Source organism: Dipteris shenzhenensis, chromosome 1, assembly GCF_047967505.1.
Source record: "Dipteris shenzhenensis isolate YYH24624 ecotype China chromosome 1, Dip_SZ_1.0, whole genome shotgun sequence".
NCBI classification, from domain to species: domain Eukaryota; kingdom Viridiplantae; phylum Streptophyta; class Polypodiopsida; order Gleicheniales; family Dipteridaceae; genus Dipteris; species Dipteris shenzhenensis.
Genome location: NC_141596.1, coordinates 22,220,501 through 22,237,070, shown reverse-complemented (window position 1 = coordinate 22,237,070; position 16,570 = coordinate 22,220,501). Strand labels below are relative to the sequence as shown.

General features: G+C 43.8%; 1 protein-coding gene across 3 annotated transcripts in view; it reads left to right on the top strand.

Moving 5' to 3' along the window:
- Positions 1-16,570, top strand: part of DEG7 (DegP protease 7) — a 118,163-nt gene that overhangs the window by 14,357 nt on the left and 87,236 nt on the right. For all 3 annotated transcript variants that reach the window (XM_087373231.1, XM_087373224.1, XM_087373220.1), the window contains exons 3-6: positions 5,322-5,456; positions 12,239-12,297; positions 15,879-15,915; positions 16,021-16,146. In XM_087373231.1, the coding sequence (XP_087229357.1) occupies positions 5,322-5,456; positions 12,239-12,297; positions 15,879-15,915; positions 16,021-16,146 (357 nt within the window). The remainder of the gene's footprint in view (positions 1-5,321; positions 5,457-12,238; positions 12,298-15,878; positions 15,916-16,020; positions 16,147-16,570) is intronic.

The following is a 16,570-nucleotide window of genomic DNA, read 5'->3' as shown; positions in this document are numbered from 1 at the left end:
ATGGCTAGATTCTTACCTACAAGAACAACTATTTCAGCTGTTCAGTTGGCTCACGAGTTTGTGGACCACTTGTTCAAGCTGTATGGTTTGCCATCTGACATAGTCAGTGACAGGGACTCAAAGTTTACAAGTAACTTTTGGACACTTGTGTTTGAGAAGTTAGAAACTACTCTAAGTATGAGTTCCTCGGATCATGCACAATCTGATGGCAGTACAGAAAAGGTCAACCAGTTGGTTGAAGACATGCTTCGGGCATATGTATCTAAGAGACAGTCTTCATGGGAAGATTATCTACCCATGATTGAATTTGCTTACAACAGTGCAAAGCATTCTAGTACAGGTTATAGTCCTTTTATGCTTATGTACGGGTTTCAACCTAAGTCACCAGTTATGGTTGGATTGAAAGGGATTCAAAATGATGCTGCTAAGAACTTCTTGCAAGACATGCAGGAAATGTTGCAGTTTGCCAAGGAGTCTATTAGAAGTGCCCAAGATCGGGACCGATTTTATGCTAATAGACATCGTTCACCCAGAGAGTTCTTTGAAGGAACGATGATATATTTGAGAATTCCTAAGGAATCCAAGAGCCTAAGTACTGGTTTGGTTCCGAAATTATCCCCCAGATACTGTGGCCCATTCAAGGTCATTAAAAGAATTGGACCAATTGTATATCGACTAGAATTGCCTCCTGATGTTAAAGTACATCCAGTCTTTCATGTCAGTAGACTGAAAGAAGTATTGGGTGCAGATGATCAACTTGTTTCTCCTCATGAGATTATAGAAGTTACAGATTTGACTTTTATTCCTCACGAACCTGAATCTATTCTTGAATTTCGTGAAAGACAGATTCGAAATCGTACTATCACGGAATACAAGATTAAGTGGAAGGATCGTGTTGAGGAGGATGCAACATGGGAGACATTACAAAACCTCCAAAGAACATTTCCGGATTTCTTAGCAAACTCAGGAGTGAGTTCTTAGAGGAGGGGGAGTATGTCATGTGCACGGATTGGTATCTGAGGGGGTTCAGTTCTCAGTGCGCAGTTGGGAGCAAGTCTCGTTCCCAGGTGCTAGGTCTGATCCTGGATTGTGTCGCGGACGCGCGCCTGCATCTTAGCGTAGCCCAAGGCCCAGTGACAGATCCAGGGCTTCACAGCGCCACCTGGTGGTATGGGACACCAGGCTGGTTTGGATTTGATTGGGAGTTCGTGCCAGTAGCTCAGCTCGTGGCTCGGAGGGGACATCTTCTGATTCGGGATCACATCCCGTAGATGTCACGGTTGGGTGGTGAGCAGCCTGCTCAGTTCTGATGTTGTGTGTGGTTATTTTGCAGATCAGGAGTTTCAGGAGTGCTGGGATGTGTCACTTGAGGTGACCAGTACCACAGTGTGTGGTTGATTGCACAGTTATCTTGTTTTGGGAAGGTAATGCCGTGATTTTGCAGAGGACTTTTATGCCTTTGCTGAGTGCAAATCTCAGCTTGTGGGTGACATTTTCAAAGGGCTTTTGCCTGGAAGCTTATGCAGTGTATGCCTTGAGGCAGTGTGGAGCCAGGGAGCCCACATTAGTCTTGTTTCCGCAGTGTACTCAGTGACATTTCTTGCAGGTCACATTTTGTGTACGACACCTTTTGAAAATCTCGGTTGAGCCACGCTTGGCCAGGGCGCATCGAGTTTACTCGGTCCCTAACTGTCCATCGTTGACAGTGCTCAAAAGATTTTCTCTTCAGTGTCTGTACGTTGGGATCTGTGTTGTTATTGTGTACATAGGGCTGTTTATGCATTGCATTGTCAGGTGAAAGTGCCAGGAGAGCGCTACATTTTGTATGCTACCTCAGTGTTGAGGTGTTCTTCACTTGGTTCAGGTGTCAAATCAAGGGGCTTTTGCCCATATTTTGCTTGAGAGCACTTGGGTTACTGTCAGAGACCTTCAGATGCCTTTTATCCCCTTGGCAGAAGGGTGATTGCTTGGGATTTGTCCCATTTTCTGTTGCAGGTTTGTGACAGGCTGAAGAGTCTGGAGCTTCTTTTTTCAGTGAACAAAACAGTGTATGACAAGTGGTTTATGCATATAAAATCAGTGCAATACCTCATCTGAGGTGGGAGAAGTGATCAGGACAGCAGTGTTTTGTGCTTTGTCAGTTGATGATGCACTGTTAAAGCACTTGTGGAACAGCTGCAGCATTCTGAAATTACTGTTTTATGCCTATTTGAGCATAGTACAGTGTGTCAGAAGGTACAGTAACTGGAGGGAAATTTACTGTTTTGCTGCAGATTCTTTTGACAGTAAAAAACAGCACTATTGTGAGTGCTTCTGGCTCTTGATAGAGCAGGTTTTTCTGAGAAAACAGAATTTTATTCAGTCTTTTTTGACTTACAGGGAGTCAGGTACTTTCCTTATCTGATATGGCATCAGGGGGAAGTGAATCATCAATTCTGAACATAAAGAAGTTGGAAGGGGCACACAATTATGCATTATGGGCAGAACAGTGTTTGAATGTACTTCTGCTTAAGAAGATTTCTAAGCCCATAAGGGTGAAGGGTGTCAAGCCATCTGGGATGTCAGATGATGAGTGGGAGGAGCTAGATCTGTCCGCGAGGGCTGCTATCATGCTTACTCTCAGTGATTCTCTTGTGTACAATGTTCAGGCTGAAAAGACCTCTTATGGTGTATGGCAGAGGCTAGCAGAGTTGTATGCCCAAAAGAGTTCAGCCAGTAAGGTGTATTGGTTGAAGAAGCTGGTTGATCTTCGCATGAAGGAAGGTACAGCTATGACCTCACACTTGAGTGAGTTCAATGCCATCTTTACACAGCTGATTGCACAGGGGTTGAACCTTGATGAGGAGTTCAAGGCTACTTTCTTGTTGTGTACTCTTCCTGAGAGTTGGGACACTTTCAAGACCACCTTGTCTAATTCGAATGTCACTCTTATATATGCTGATGTAGAAAGCTCTCTCCTCATGGAGGAGATGAGCAGGAAAAATAATGCGGACAGCAAGTCTTCAAATGCTTTGCAGGTACAGGAAAGAGGCAGGACTCAGCAGAAGGGGAGATCTGCTAGTAAGTCCAAATCCCGCAGTCAGTCCCGTGGTAAAAAGGATATTGAATGCTTTTATTGTGGCAAGAAGGGACATGTGAAGTCTAAGTGCTTCAAGTTTATACGGGATCAGAAAGCCAAGAAGGCTGAAGCAAAGGATGCAGGCAGTGGAAGCAAAGGCAAAGGCAAGGCCAAGGTAGATGACTTGGATGCAGTGAATGTTGCAGCAGAGGACAGTGACAGTGACAGACATGAGGTATTATGTTCTTCTGCTGTAATTGCACACACATTGGTTATTGATGGCCATGACATGCACACCTGGCTCTTGGATTCAGGTGCTTCTTTTCATGTTACTCCTCATAAGGAGTGGTTTACTTCTTACACAGGTACTCATGGAGTTGTTCACCTTGGGAACAACTATGCATGTCAGATTGCAGGGATTGGCAGTATACAGATAGTATTCCCTGATGGACGGTCATTTATGCTTGATGGTGTTCGCCATGTGCCGCAAATCAAGAAAAATCTGATTAGCACTGGCTTGTTGGATGACAGTGGTTACCACACCACATTTGGGGATTCCAAATGGGTGATTACTGATGGCCAGGTTGCAGTGGCTGAGGGTTATAAGAGTGATACCTTGTATCCTCTTTATGTTTCCAGTGTGGGTAATCATGTTGTTGCCATAACCAAGCTGCCAAAGGTTTCATTGTGGCATAGCCGGTTGGGACACATGTCTGTTAAAGGAATGCAAGAACTGTCACGTTTGGGTTATCTGCCGTCTCTTTCTTTTTCAGATTTGCCTACTTGGGGAGGTGTGGTCTGGCAAGCCACCCTCATATAAGCACTTACGTGTGTTTGGCTGCGAGTGCTTTGCTCATGTACGCAAAGAACTGCGCACCAAACTGGAGCCAAAGTCTTTCAGATGCATCTTCATGGGTTATGGTGACGAAGGTGAAATGGGGTACAGGTTATGGGATCCCGTTAAACGGAAGATTATACGCAGCAATGATGTCATCTTTAAAGAGGATAGTGTACACAAGGAACCCGTGCAACCTGTGGAATACAGGAGGGTTATTTATGATGATGTTGGACAGCAAAGAATGCCCTTTTATATGCAGCAGCAGGCTGCTGCAGATAACCCTGTTCAAGAGGGTATACAGGTACTGGACGACAAGCGACTTGAGCTTGTGAAGGTGCATACTGATGATAATCCTGCAGCTATACTCACTAAGAGCTTGCCTACAGAGCGGTTTGCACATTGCCGCCACATCATGGGATTAGGATGAGACCACTCTTATTTTATGGTCTTGTATACAGTAACTGTATATTGCTGTAATTTTTATTCTTTTCTCCCCTTAGGCATATTGGCCTTTAGGTGGGAGGTTGTTGGGGTAAAGGCACATTGCCACCCCTTTATTAAAAATATGACACCTATGACTGTCTTAAGACAGTCATAAGGGGAAAAACCTAATCCTAATAAAACCTATGAGTTTGTGGTGTGGCTCATCACTTCACACCCGCATCTTGAGTGTCACTCTCTCTCTCTCTCTCACCTTCTCTCGGTTGTTCTTCTCCCTCTGACCTTCCCTTTCACCCCACGAGACGAGACCTCGACATGACCGTGACCCGGAGCCTGTGACCCGACAGCTCAGACAAAGGGTTGACACACAGATCATACTTGGGGACATCCCCTCCGTGTTTAGGGTCGGAGCCCGACTGACGGGGGTCACAGTGGCCCTAGTTAGATGCAGAGCTACGACCAGGAGACGTACTAGGACTGCACCCTTGAGGGGCCGACAACGCTCTATTGCTGACCTCATGCCTTCATTGCCTGATCCATCCTGATGTCTTGCTGCTGCTGCTGATGATGATGATGTCGATGATGATGCTGAGATTGATATATAGTCGACTATCGACATGACTATGTTGTACTATGTTGTACTTAGGACTTAGTACTGCCATTTTGCATTTTTTGCATTCTGCATTGGTGTGGATGCTCGTTTAGTAGCTGCACTACCACAGCTCATTGTATCAGGTTTTTCACAGTCTCATAGACCCATCGGTCTTCTGAAGACTTTAATAAACTTTGTTTCTTTCTTTCTTTCTTTCTGATGTGCGTGTAGGCCCGACATTTAGGAGTACATGCTGCTCATTTTCCGCCTTCCCTGTGGGGCATATTTTACATATTCTTTCTGTGTGTGTGTGTGTGTGTGTGTGAGAGAGAGAGAGAGAGAGAGAGAGAGAGAGAGAGAGAGAGAGAGAGAATGATGGTCAGGATTTGCAGGTGCACGATTTTGGATTTTTCCATTTTGATCCTGAAGCCGTTCAGTTTATGGAGTATGAGGAAATCCCACTTGCACCAGAAGCTGCTGCAGTGGGCTTGGAAATCCGAGTTGTGGGCAATGATAGTGGGGAAAAGGTTTTCTCTTTCATAATTCATGTCAAATGTCGTGTTTGGTTGTATAAATTACGAATAACACATTGCTTTGCAGGATATAGGATGTGTTTGGGTATGGTCCTGGGATTATCTAGGCTTAAGTTTGACTGTAAACAGAACAGGCAAACTGACAACATGTTTGAGCAATCAAGATTTTGAATGCAAAATATGGTAGATGCTTAATTGAGGTCTGAGTTATCGTCATGAAGTTTTTGATTGTTTGTCTATTATCACTGTCTGGTCTTGCCTTGCAATACACCAAGTAGTTTAACATGGAGTAGTCTTTTCTTGTCAGTGGGTCTGCCCCAACATTTGTGATGCTATTCATAAAGGTTTGCCATTTCAAAGCATAATTGTGGTAGATGCTTAATTGAGGTCTGAGTTATGTTATCGTCATGAAGTTTTTGATTGTTTGTCTATGTATCACTGTCTGGGCTTGCCTTGGGATATACCAAGTAGTTTAACATGGAGCAGTCTTTTCTTGTCAGTGAGTCTGCCCCGACATTTGTGATGCTATTCATAAAGGTTTGCCTTTTCAAAGCACGATTGGATGAGTCAGAATGAAAGGACTGCATGTGATAAACCCTGATATTTAGTGCTAGGCCCAACCGCACATGAATAGTTTGCATGCTTGCCCCTGAATCAGGGAAAAGTATGAGCACTATGATGGGGGACCTCATGATATAAACCTTGAGTTGACTTTTTGAGATCCGAGAAGAAACATATTGTTTGAATTTGTAATTCTAAGCTTGAAACAATCTCAGTTCTTTTATTTTTACACGATGAAATAATATCCTTTAGGAGGCGGGAGTTTTTCCCTCTATGAAAACACACATATTTTTTATTCTAGAAAGCGCATGCTAAGGTTTCAACCTGAGAATGAGGAATCGTAAGATACAATTGAGGATTGTGGTGTTGAGCTAGTGAATTGCAGGACATATAGTATGGAAGGTGTTTTTTTAAAATTCGGTGCAGAATCGTGTTCTCAATCTTTTAAGGGCAGTCAAAGGTTGAAGGAGGGAGAGGCTCACATCCAAAAACTGTACATCCGTCTTTCTTTCCTTTCAAGAAGAAAAAAAGTCCGCCTGAATTCTCCTTTTAGTTCATTTGTCTGCATGTAAAGACTACCCAAAGCATAGCCCACAACCGAGGGCATAAATCTGCATCAAAAGCCCCTTCTTTGCTTTCACCCATTGCAACATCCAGCTTCCCAGAGAAGTGTGCAGGTGGTTAATGCATTGACTATGCAAGGATTTTTTATTTTTTATTTTGATGTGCAACTGTACAACAGCCTGTCTGTTTCAGACAATGCTTATGATGCACGTTTGGACATCGATGTGCATCGTCAAGGAAATGCCACATTGTCTCCGGTGTCGCTGAGCTGCCTCCAGGCTCCCACACCTTCATCCCCTCACTCCGTCCGTTTCCAACCACCACAAATAGAACTCTCCCCAACAATTTGCCACCAGTTGGAGCCCTAAGGCGCACACAGCAAAACCACATGTCGGACACATTTAAACGTTGGCGCGATTGGGATGAACAGGCTGGGTGAAAACAATGGCTAGGCACGATGAATAGGAGGAGAAGGAAGCCATGCTGTCTGTTGATGTGGTTCATCGCAGACGGGTTGAGCTCAAATCATTGAACTATCGATCCAGTAGATCTCAAGTACTGAGTTATCTCACCTCAAATACTCAGCTACCTCAGTTTGCACCAGTTTGCCTCTGTTCAACTCCCCGACCAACCTGGAAGCTACTGTAAACTCAAAGGAGGTTTTATCAATGAGCTCTACCCTCAATCCTCTCAAGGCCTGCCTCGCTTTAGAGATATCGGTGACAGAGTAATTCTATGATCTCACCGGACCCCTTCTAAAGTTGAATTGAGGCCTTCTCACTGGTGTGAACCTAGGGCCTTCTCACTGGTGTGAACCTAGGGTAACTCACAGAAAAAGCCTTCCATGGGTGTCTTCTAAGCAAAGTCTTGCTCATTCAAGTGTCTCTCTCTTTAACCCGCTGCCTCCATGCCCACCGTACCAAATATGTCGAATGTTTTTTTTCTTCAAAATTCAGAGCAGAATTGTGTTCTCAATCTGTTAAAAGCAGGCAGGGGCGGAGGAGGGAGAGGCTCACATCCAAAAACCGTACATCCATCTTCCTTTCCTTTTAAAAAAGTTCCCCTGAATTTTTTCAGTGTCCCTTCTTTTGGCTTTTTCCTCCCTCTCTCGTAGTGTTCCCCATCACCTATCCACTTCATCCTCCGTTTTTCCCTTATTTGCACACACCTTAGGTTTTTTAAACCTCCTAACCACTCTACCTCCTATGAGAGCATGACCACCCCAACACACATTTACTTACACAACTCCTTTTGAACACCTCCAGTGTTTCAGGATCTTGATTGCATTCCAAAGCTTATGAGGTTTCCCATCTTCCTTTTGGATACCATAGCGAAGAGGGGTTACAACTTCTGACTCTAGAACTACACCGTTTTGCATAAACTAAATTTACTGTAACGGTTGTTAGAATTATAGCAGTGACCAATGTAATATAATAAGCTAGTTAGGGGCACTTTTCCCTCTTTAAGAGGTTATACACAGTGATGTCTGTGGTCCCATGAGGACTCCATCGTTGGGTGGTCATCTCTACTTTGTTACATTTATTGATGACTACTCCAATTTTACTTGGGTTTATGGGCTGAAAAAGAAATCTGAAGTGTTCACGGTGTTTAAACACTTTTCAGCCATGGTTGAAAATGAAACCGGACTCAGGATACAGACATTGCGCACGGATAGAGGTGGGGAATACCTATCTGTAGAATTTGATGCTTTTCTCAAGGGCAAGGGTATTGTGCATCAGCTCACAATCAGGCTGACCCCTCAGCAAAATGGCAAAGCTGAGAGGAAAAATAGAACCCTCATGGAGATGGACAGATGTATGCTGAAAAGCAAACACATGCCTCATAAATTCTGGCTAGAGGGTTTGATGTGTGCCAATTACATTTTGAAGAGGGCTCCCACTAAGGCTTTAAAAACAAAAACTCCTTTTGAGGTCTGGAATGACAGGAAGCCTTCAGTGGATCACTTCCGAGTCTTTGGATGCCTTGCCTATGCACATGTGCCAGTTGAATTTAGGCACAAATTGTCAGATAAAGCCATCAAATGCATATTTGTTGGATATAGTGCATAAAGCAAGGGGTACCGTCTCTACAATCCTGCTACACGCAAAATCATAGTAAGTAGAGATGTGATATTTTCTGAAAATTCAGCTCACACTCAGGCTGAATTTCAAATGCCTTCGTCTTCAGAGGATGTCTTTGAGGGGTTGCTACCCATTGCTTTGGGTTCCCCTGCTGATCTTTCTGATCCAAATCAGAATTTATAGCAACCTCCAGATGCTTTAGTTCCGCCACAGGATGTCTTGCCCCCTCCACAGGCAGTGGAACAGGTGGTGCAGCAAGAAATTGCAGACATACATGCAGCAAAAACACAGTCCCAAACTGGCTGTTACAGACTCTCAGGGAGAGTAAACTTGATGCTCCGTTACCTGGCAGGACTCGCAGTGCAGCAAGGCACATGGAAGGTGCTAATTCAGTGGAATCAACATATGCAGGTACTCTCCTTGATGAGGAGGAGCCTGCCACATTTGAAGAGGCAAAGGATAATGTGCATTGGATGAATGCCATGCATGATGAGTTGCAGTCCATTGCAAAAAATCAGACTTGGGATGTTGTGGACTTGCCACAGGGTAAACATGCCATTGGCACACGATGGGTATTCAAAGTCAAACGGAAGCCAGATCGCTCCATTGACAGATATAAGGCGAGGGTGGTTGCTAAGGGCTATGCTCAGAAAAAGGGCATAGATTATGAGGAGACATTCGCTCCTACATCCCGGATGACCACCACCATCCGATCAGTAATTGCAATGGCTGCACATTTTGAGTGGAATGTTCATCAGTTGGACATAAAAATAGCCTTCTTAAATGGGGACTTGTTGGAAGAGGTGTATGTCAAACCACCTCCGGGCTTTGAAATTACAGCAAATGCACTTCAAGTATGCAAGCTCAATAAAGCTTTATATGGGCTGAAACAGGCCCCTCGTGCATGGTATGCCAAGATACATGCCTTTTTGACCAACAAGGGGCTGCACAATAGTCCTACTGAGAGCACCCTCTACATCAAGATGGATGGGGGGGAAATATTAGTCATCCTTCTTTATGTCGATGACTTACTGCTCACAGGGTCCAATGAAGAAAAAATTGCAGATTTCAAAGCTGATTTGCAGACCAACTTTGACATGTCAGATTTGGGGCTGCTTCACTTTTATTTGGGGATCCAGTTCTCTCATAAGAGACGTGGCACTGTTATGTCTCAGTCCAAGTATGTTCAGAAACTCTTGGACAGATTTAACATGCAAGAGTGTAAGCCCATAGCCACTTCTATGGAGCCGGGGCTGAAACTCACAATGCATGATGCAGGAGAATCAGTTGATGCCACACTTTACAGTCAGGCTGTTGGATGCCTCATATATCTCTGCAACACTAGATTTGATATTCAGTTTGCAGTATCTTAGGTGAGCAGGTACGTGCACAGCCCAAAAACTATGCTTTGGCAGGCATTTAAGTGCATCTTCCGTTATTTGCAGGGCACAAAGTCTTTTGGCTTACTATTTCCCAGGGGGGGTGACTTGCAGATGCATGCCTACAGTGATTCAGATTGGGCTGGTGATTATGACACTAGGCAGTCCACTAGTGGCAATTGTTTCTTTTTGGGCAAATCTTGCATTTCATGGCTGAGCAAGAAACAATCTACAGTGGCTACCTCATCATGTGAAGCTGAGTACAGGGCAGCTTTCACAGCAATAGTTGAATGTGTCTGGCTGCGACGTCTATTTGCTGATCTTCATCTGTCTTTGGAGGGTCCCTCTCCAATTCTCACTGATAGTCAGAGTGCCATTGCAGTGGCAAAGAATCCAGTGTTTCATGCTCGCACGAAACACATCGAGATTCACTATCACTACGTCAGAGAGAAGTTGCATGCATGAGAGATCAGTATGATCTTTGTGTCCACACATGACAACGTTGCAGATATTTTCACCAAAGCACTACCACGTGAAAAGTTTGAGGCATTTCGCAGTGCCCTGAACTTATATCCATTTGGTGATTGATCAGCCTTGTACATGACATTGGCACTGCAGGGGGGTGTTGGAATTATAGATATAATTCAAGAGTGACCAATGTAATATAATAAGCTAGTTAGGGGCACTTTTCCCTCTTTAAGAGGTTTTCCCCCCTAACCGCAGTTAGTTCACTAACTATGGTTAGTGACTACTAAGGTTTTGTCACTAGGACAAAACCTTATCTTTTCCTTCAGTGTGTTGTACTCTCACTCTCTTCTATTGCAACTAAGCTTTCAGCTTCCAAGCTTCCAGCTCTCACACTCTCTCTTGCTCTCTCTCACTCACTCTATACTCACAACGGTAAATTTTGTACAGCAAAGTTTTTTTGATGCTTATGAGATATTTGGATTTGTTCATAAGTTTTTTCTCATTTTTTATATTTCATGAAATTTGAACAGGAATGTCGCAAGCATGATATGTTTTTGAGTTATGCATTGGGTACTCTCACATCTTTGATACTTCTGCCCCCCCCCCCCCCCCCCCCGCCCCCCCCGCAAACGACTTCAGTTTAGTATGAAAGAAACTCAGAGAGCAAGGCTCATGGGATGTGTTATTTTAAACCTAGCTCCTTTTGAAGGGGGATCCTTTTATTTGACGTTCGTATTCAAATTGGTGAGATATAGAAAGCACAAGAATCTAAAGATAAACCCTTTGATGCATGTCTGCTTGGCCAGGGCCTCTTTAGCTGTTGGTTCTGACAAATCATATGAAATGATGCAACTGGGAGTTTCTGTGTCTTTTGTCAGATTAGCAGTTAGAGCTTGGTGTTTACCTTGATATATATCTATTTCTATCCAGGGACATGCCTAAACTATAGTGTAGAATCAAAACACAGTGCATTTTTTTCCGCTAGGTTTGGTCAGTGAACAGTTCCGATTTTAGGCCATGGAATACATTCAGCTGGTAAATAGCATGCGTTGGATAGTTAGGTAATTCATTGCAAGGCATAGGTGGCTCAGCTGACCTTTAGTATCTGCCAATTCATCTGGTCTTCAACTCAGGGTTTCCCAACCTTATCTAAGGTCCTAATTTACAAGTTGGTAAAGTGTTTGCTTATTGAGTTTCAGCCTTCCCTTTACGTGTATCCTCTGCCAGATTGATGTGTTTCTTCAAAAACATGCTAGAAGTTCAAATAGCTCAGTTCAAGGTTTGTCGAGCATTTGCAAGTTAAGGAGATTCGTTTTTTGATTCTCATGTCAAGTGTGCTTGTCTATGGTTATGCTCACTTCAGCACTTTATGATATTTGCAGTTCTTTGACTCCTTCCTAATGCTGTATCAGTTTAAACAAGGATGACAATTGGGTCTTGGAACTAAGAGCTGAGTTTTTTATTTTTTATGCATCTTGCTGTAGTTTGGAAGTGGAAAAAGATGCGTTTTTTGATTCTCATGTCAACTGTGCTTTTCTATGGTTATGTGCACTTCACCAATCTACAATATTTGCAGTTCTTTGGCTCCTTTCTAGTGCTGTATCAGTTTAAACAAGGATGACAATTGGGTCTTGGAACATAGAACTGAAATTTTTTATTTGTTATGCATCTTGCTGTAGTTTGGAAGTGGAAAACTGAACTATGTCACTTTCTGAATGTGCAGATCTCTATTTTGGCTGGAACCTTGGCACGGTTAGACCGTGATGCACCTCATTACAAGAAGTAAGAAGTCTTTTTTGTTTGTCAGCCACTTGACAAAGGCTTACTAGCTGCGGATGATTGTTTTTTGTTTGAAGGGTTTGGTCTAGAGAAAGGTTTCCACTTGTAGGGTGCTACCCCTACCAAGAATAATTTTGTTATTGAGCAGTTTTTTTTTTCCTATTTCCGTACTTTCTTGGGTAGCTTGATTTCTTTGTATGGTGCGCGCGCGTGCACGCACACACACACCCCTACACACACACTTTTTTTTGGGGTGAAAACTATGAGTGATTATATTATAGAGAAGCTAACCCGAAAAAGGGCAGCACAATTACATCATGAGAAAATCTCACTATATGATAAGTACACCTCATAGTCAATATAGCGCGATTGCAAGCAATCACACTATATAGTGTGTGGGTCACACACACACTTTTTTTAATATATAAATAGTGAAATCATATATTTCTGTGGGGGAAACCTCAAAAGAGGTGAAAACCCACTATTAAGTTCTTAAGTAAAAAGATTACAAGTGAAACTCCTTGGAGAAAAACTTCCCAGAGATCAGTAGAAAGTAAAAATACACACACACACACACACACATTTTTTAAAAAGTGAAAACTTTGAATGCTTTATATTACAAGATAGCTATTCCAGAAAACTGGTAAGTTGAAAGATTACATCAAGAGAAAATCTGAGTGTAGGACAAATATACATCATGATGTATGTAGTGACTTTGCAGACAATTGAAGAGCGATTGTTGCAAAGCACAACGGAAGAAAACAAAAGTGGAAAAAACTGGATCACCAAAGACTCTGTGGTTTCTATCTTTTCAGAGAGTCCAGAGTACCTAGTAGCGAACCCAGGTAAAGAACAATTCAAAATCCAGCGGCGATCCTCAGTACCTGTGAGACTTCTCTGTCCTTGAGATACTGGTGTCTGATGATGAATCCCTCCTCTGAGACTCTTAGGAAATGGTCACGGTGGAATTGGGTCTTGGTGGGGAGCTCCTGATCTCCCCCCCAAGTCCAAGATGTGTGGAGCTGGAGGAGGTCTAACCGTATGATATGGTTAATCTCATCTCGTGGGATCGACTCAAGGGGTGCGGCGACGATCCTCAGTACATGTGAGACTTCTCTGTCCTTGAGATACTGGTGTCTGATGATGAATCCCTCCTCTAAGACTCTCAGGAAATGGTCACGGTGGAATTGGGTCTTGGTGGGGAGCTCCTGATCTCCCCCCCAAGTCCAAGATGTGTGGAGCTGGAGGAGGTCTAACCGTATGATATGGTTAATCTCATCTCGTGGGATCGACTCAAGGGGTGCATCCATACTATACTGAAAGAGAGGGAGTCTGTCCATTTGAATCCCTTGTCTGGCAAACCATGCAGATATACGTGCATACCATGTGTACGTCCTGCTCTCATCTAGTCGTCTGGATGATTGTAGAGCCAGCCTAGGTAGTCTCCATTGGACTCTGTGAATGTATGTCACTGTCAGATGTGTGGAAGAGGGCGTCAATCTGTAGTCGTGTCATGGCGAACTCTGCCTGTACTATCTCATGTGGGACTGAGGGCTTGCTTTGAATCATCCTAGACTCCATAGTCACTTGTAGCCGCTCAAATCTCCTCCACTCTGCTATCGGTAGGTCACATCCCTAGAAGGATGCTGCATACATGGCAGTAGGTCGCACTAGCATTTCGAAGAGCCAACACTTTGTCATTGGATCCTGAAAGTGTGCCCGGAAGCACTGTCTCTCCAACTGGGCTAGAGCACCTTGCCCCCGCATGTGCAGAATACATCTAGGGCCTCCAAATGTCTTTGCAATCCCTTCGCTAAGGATGAGATAAGGACTATGTCATCAGTGTACAACAATATCTGTATCATGAGATCGGCTAGTAGATCCTTCGCCTCCTAGGTGGTATATGAAAGAAGTGATCTCATCAATGTAAAGCCCAAAGAGGGTCGGTGAGAGGGGGCAGCCTTGTTTCTCTCCGATCGTACTCTCGACCCAATCTGGTGGGTCACTTGGGGCACGCACTCTGCCTATGGCCAATCATGAGGGTACGGTAGTTCCTCATCTCCATAGGGTCTCTTGCTTTGTGTATCAAGAGAGAGCTGAAAGCTGAGACTCAGAAGCTGAAACCCGGCACTATGGTCGCTCGTCGATAGGCTGCGACAAATCCCGGTTTATTCAGCTATTGAGCTATCTCGTGCTTTCGTGGAGGGCTGAGATAGGCGAGACCTCGATTGTGTGTGCTCTGGCCACTCTAGGTGTCTTGTGTGGTCCTTGCGTACCTCGCTCGATAGCATCGTGTCTGCTCTCTCTGCTAATCCATGCAGCTCTCATATCGGCTAGCTCCTCCTCCACTCCTCAAATGCATAAAAATCTGTGACATGCCTCTGCGCTCGGGGTCTGCCTCAATGACCTGTGGTGTTGCCACCTCTTGTTGCTCTCTGATGTCTCGTAATAATGTCTCTCTGTGTAGTTGCATCTCAAATCAGGTAGAGTCCAATGGAGACCTGGTCGTGGAAGTGGATCAGCTATGAGAGTGGACCAAAGCCGTGCCTCTCCTGAAAGAGGTAGTCGTATCGTCCCCGGATCTCATAGTAGGCTGGGCAGATACATGGAAAGTGCTCCTCTGTCTCGACCTCCCCCAATGTGCATAACTTGCAGATCCGTTGCTCTTTGGGTATACCTACAGCTCTCCCTGCCTCAATCCTCAACTGATGGGACGAGGCCTGCATGTGTCCAATGGCAATCCTTAGTGCATGTGAGACTCTTGTGTCCTGGAGGTACTAGGGTTTGATGATGAGCCCATCCTCCGATACTCTCAAGAAGTGGTCGCGGTAGAATTGGATCTTGGTGGGGAACTTCTGGTCACCACTCCAGTCTGAGACGTATGGAGCTGGAGGAGATCTAACGATATGATATGGTTAATTTCGTCTCTAGAGAGAGAGAGAGAGAGAGAGAGAGAGAGAGAGACTAATGTCTTTAGGAGGCCTCCTGGTTCAAAATAATTGGCTCTTATGGGTATCTAGAATCAAAGGGGCCAGATGAAAAGAGGTTGGAGGTAATTTTGTAGTAAGCTGTCTTTGCGTCGTGTATAGCCCCAGTTTATCATGTTCGTAGCCATTGTGATCAATATTGTCATGGCATGGCTATGGTCTTACAGTTTTAACAGCCCTAGGCAGATTGAGCATGCCTTTTGGCCTTGATAAATCCTCTATCCCTAAAGATGCAAATGAATTTGTAGAGTTTGACTGTTGAGTATGACATTCGTGTATTTATATATCCAGCATGTCTTCTTTAACTCCTTGGCTCCATGCAGAAGTTCCTTTTTTTTCTTGAAATGGCCTTGACCATTTTTGACTTTTCTTTCTCCCTCTCTTTGAGCACTTTGAAATTTCTCCTGTTTAAGCCTTCATTTGGAAGGTGTGATTGATGCGCAAATCTGGTAGTTTGGTAGGTTTTCTTATTGAAATATTTTGTAGATTGAGAATCGACTATAATTTTTTCTCCACTTAATGAAAGCAAATCTTCTTATCCTTTCGAGTGGTACACCTTCCCATATACGATGAATTTAATCTGTTTGTTCTCCACAGGGATGGCTATAACGATTTCAACACATTCTACTTGCAGGTATGAAGTTTTGTGTCCGTATGCTTTTTGGCTTCAGCTGAAACTTGTGTTTTACGTTTCTAAAGGAATCTTCTGTCATTTGTTTTCTATGCTTGTGAAATTCAGGCTGCTTCTGGGACCAAAGGAGGCTCAAGTGGGTCTCCTGTCATTGATTGCCATGGTCGTGCTGTGGCATTAAATGCTGCGAGCAGAACTACTAGTGCCTCTGCGTTTTTCCTTCCGCTAGAGCGTGTAAGAATTTCCTTTACTTTAGGTATTTAGGCTATAGATTTTTGGGGCTTAAGGTAATAGCAGATGGCACTTCTGGCTTTTCGATGAAAGGTTCAAGTCATCGTCCCTTTCATAGCATTGGTTCTAGAATGTTGTTTTCAGGAACTAGTGTGGCTATGTTTTACAACAGCATAATTTGCTCATGCTTTTTCCTCAAGTAGTGTGCTGTTGCCTTAATTTTGTTGAAAGCTGGTAATTGTCTGTGTTCGAAAAAGACAGATGTTAAAGTAGCATTTGTTGGAGAGGAAGCTCAGATCACATCTTTTTCTATCCTGCCATGCAATTTTTGAGCAAAACTACCCTCTTTTGATGAGCTTCCTGTTTGCTACCTGTGGGTATAATCTGGTTGTAGGTGAAAAACATGTGTCTGGAGAAGTGATAGTGG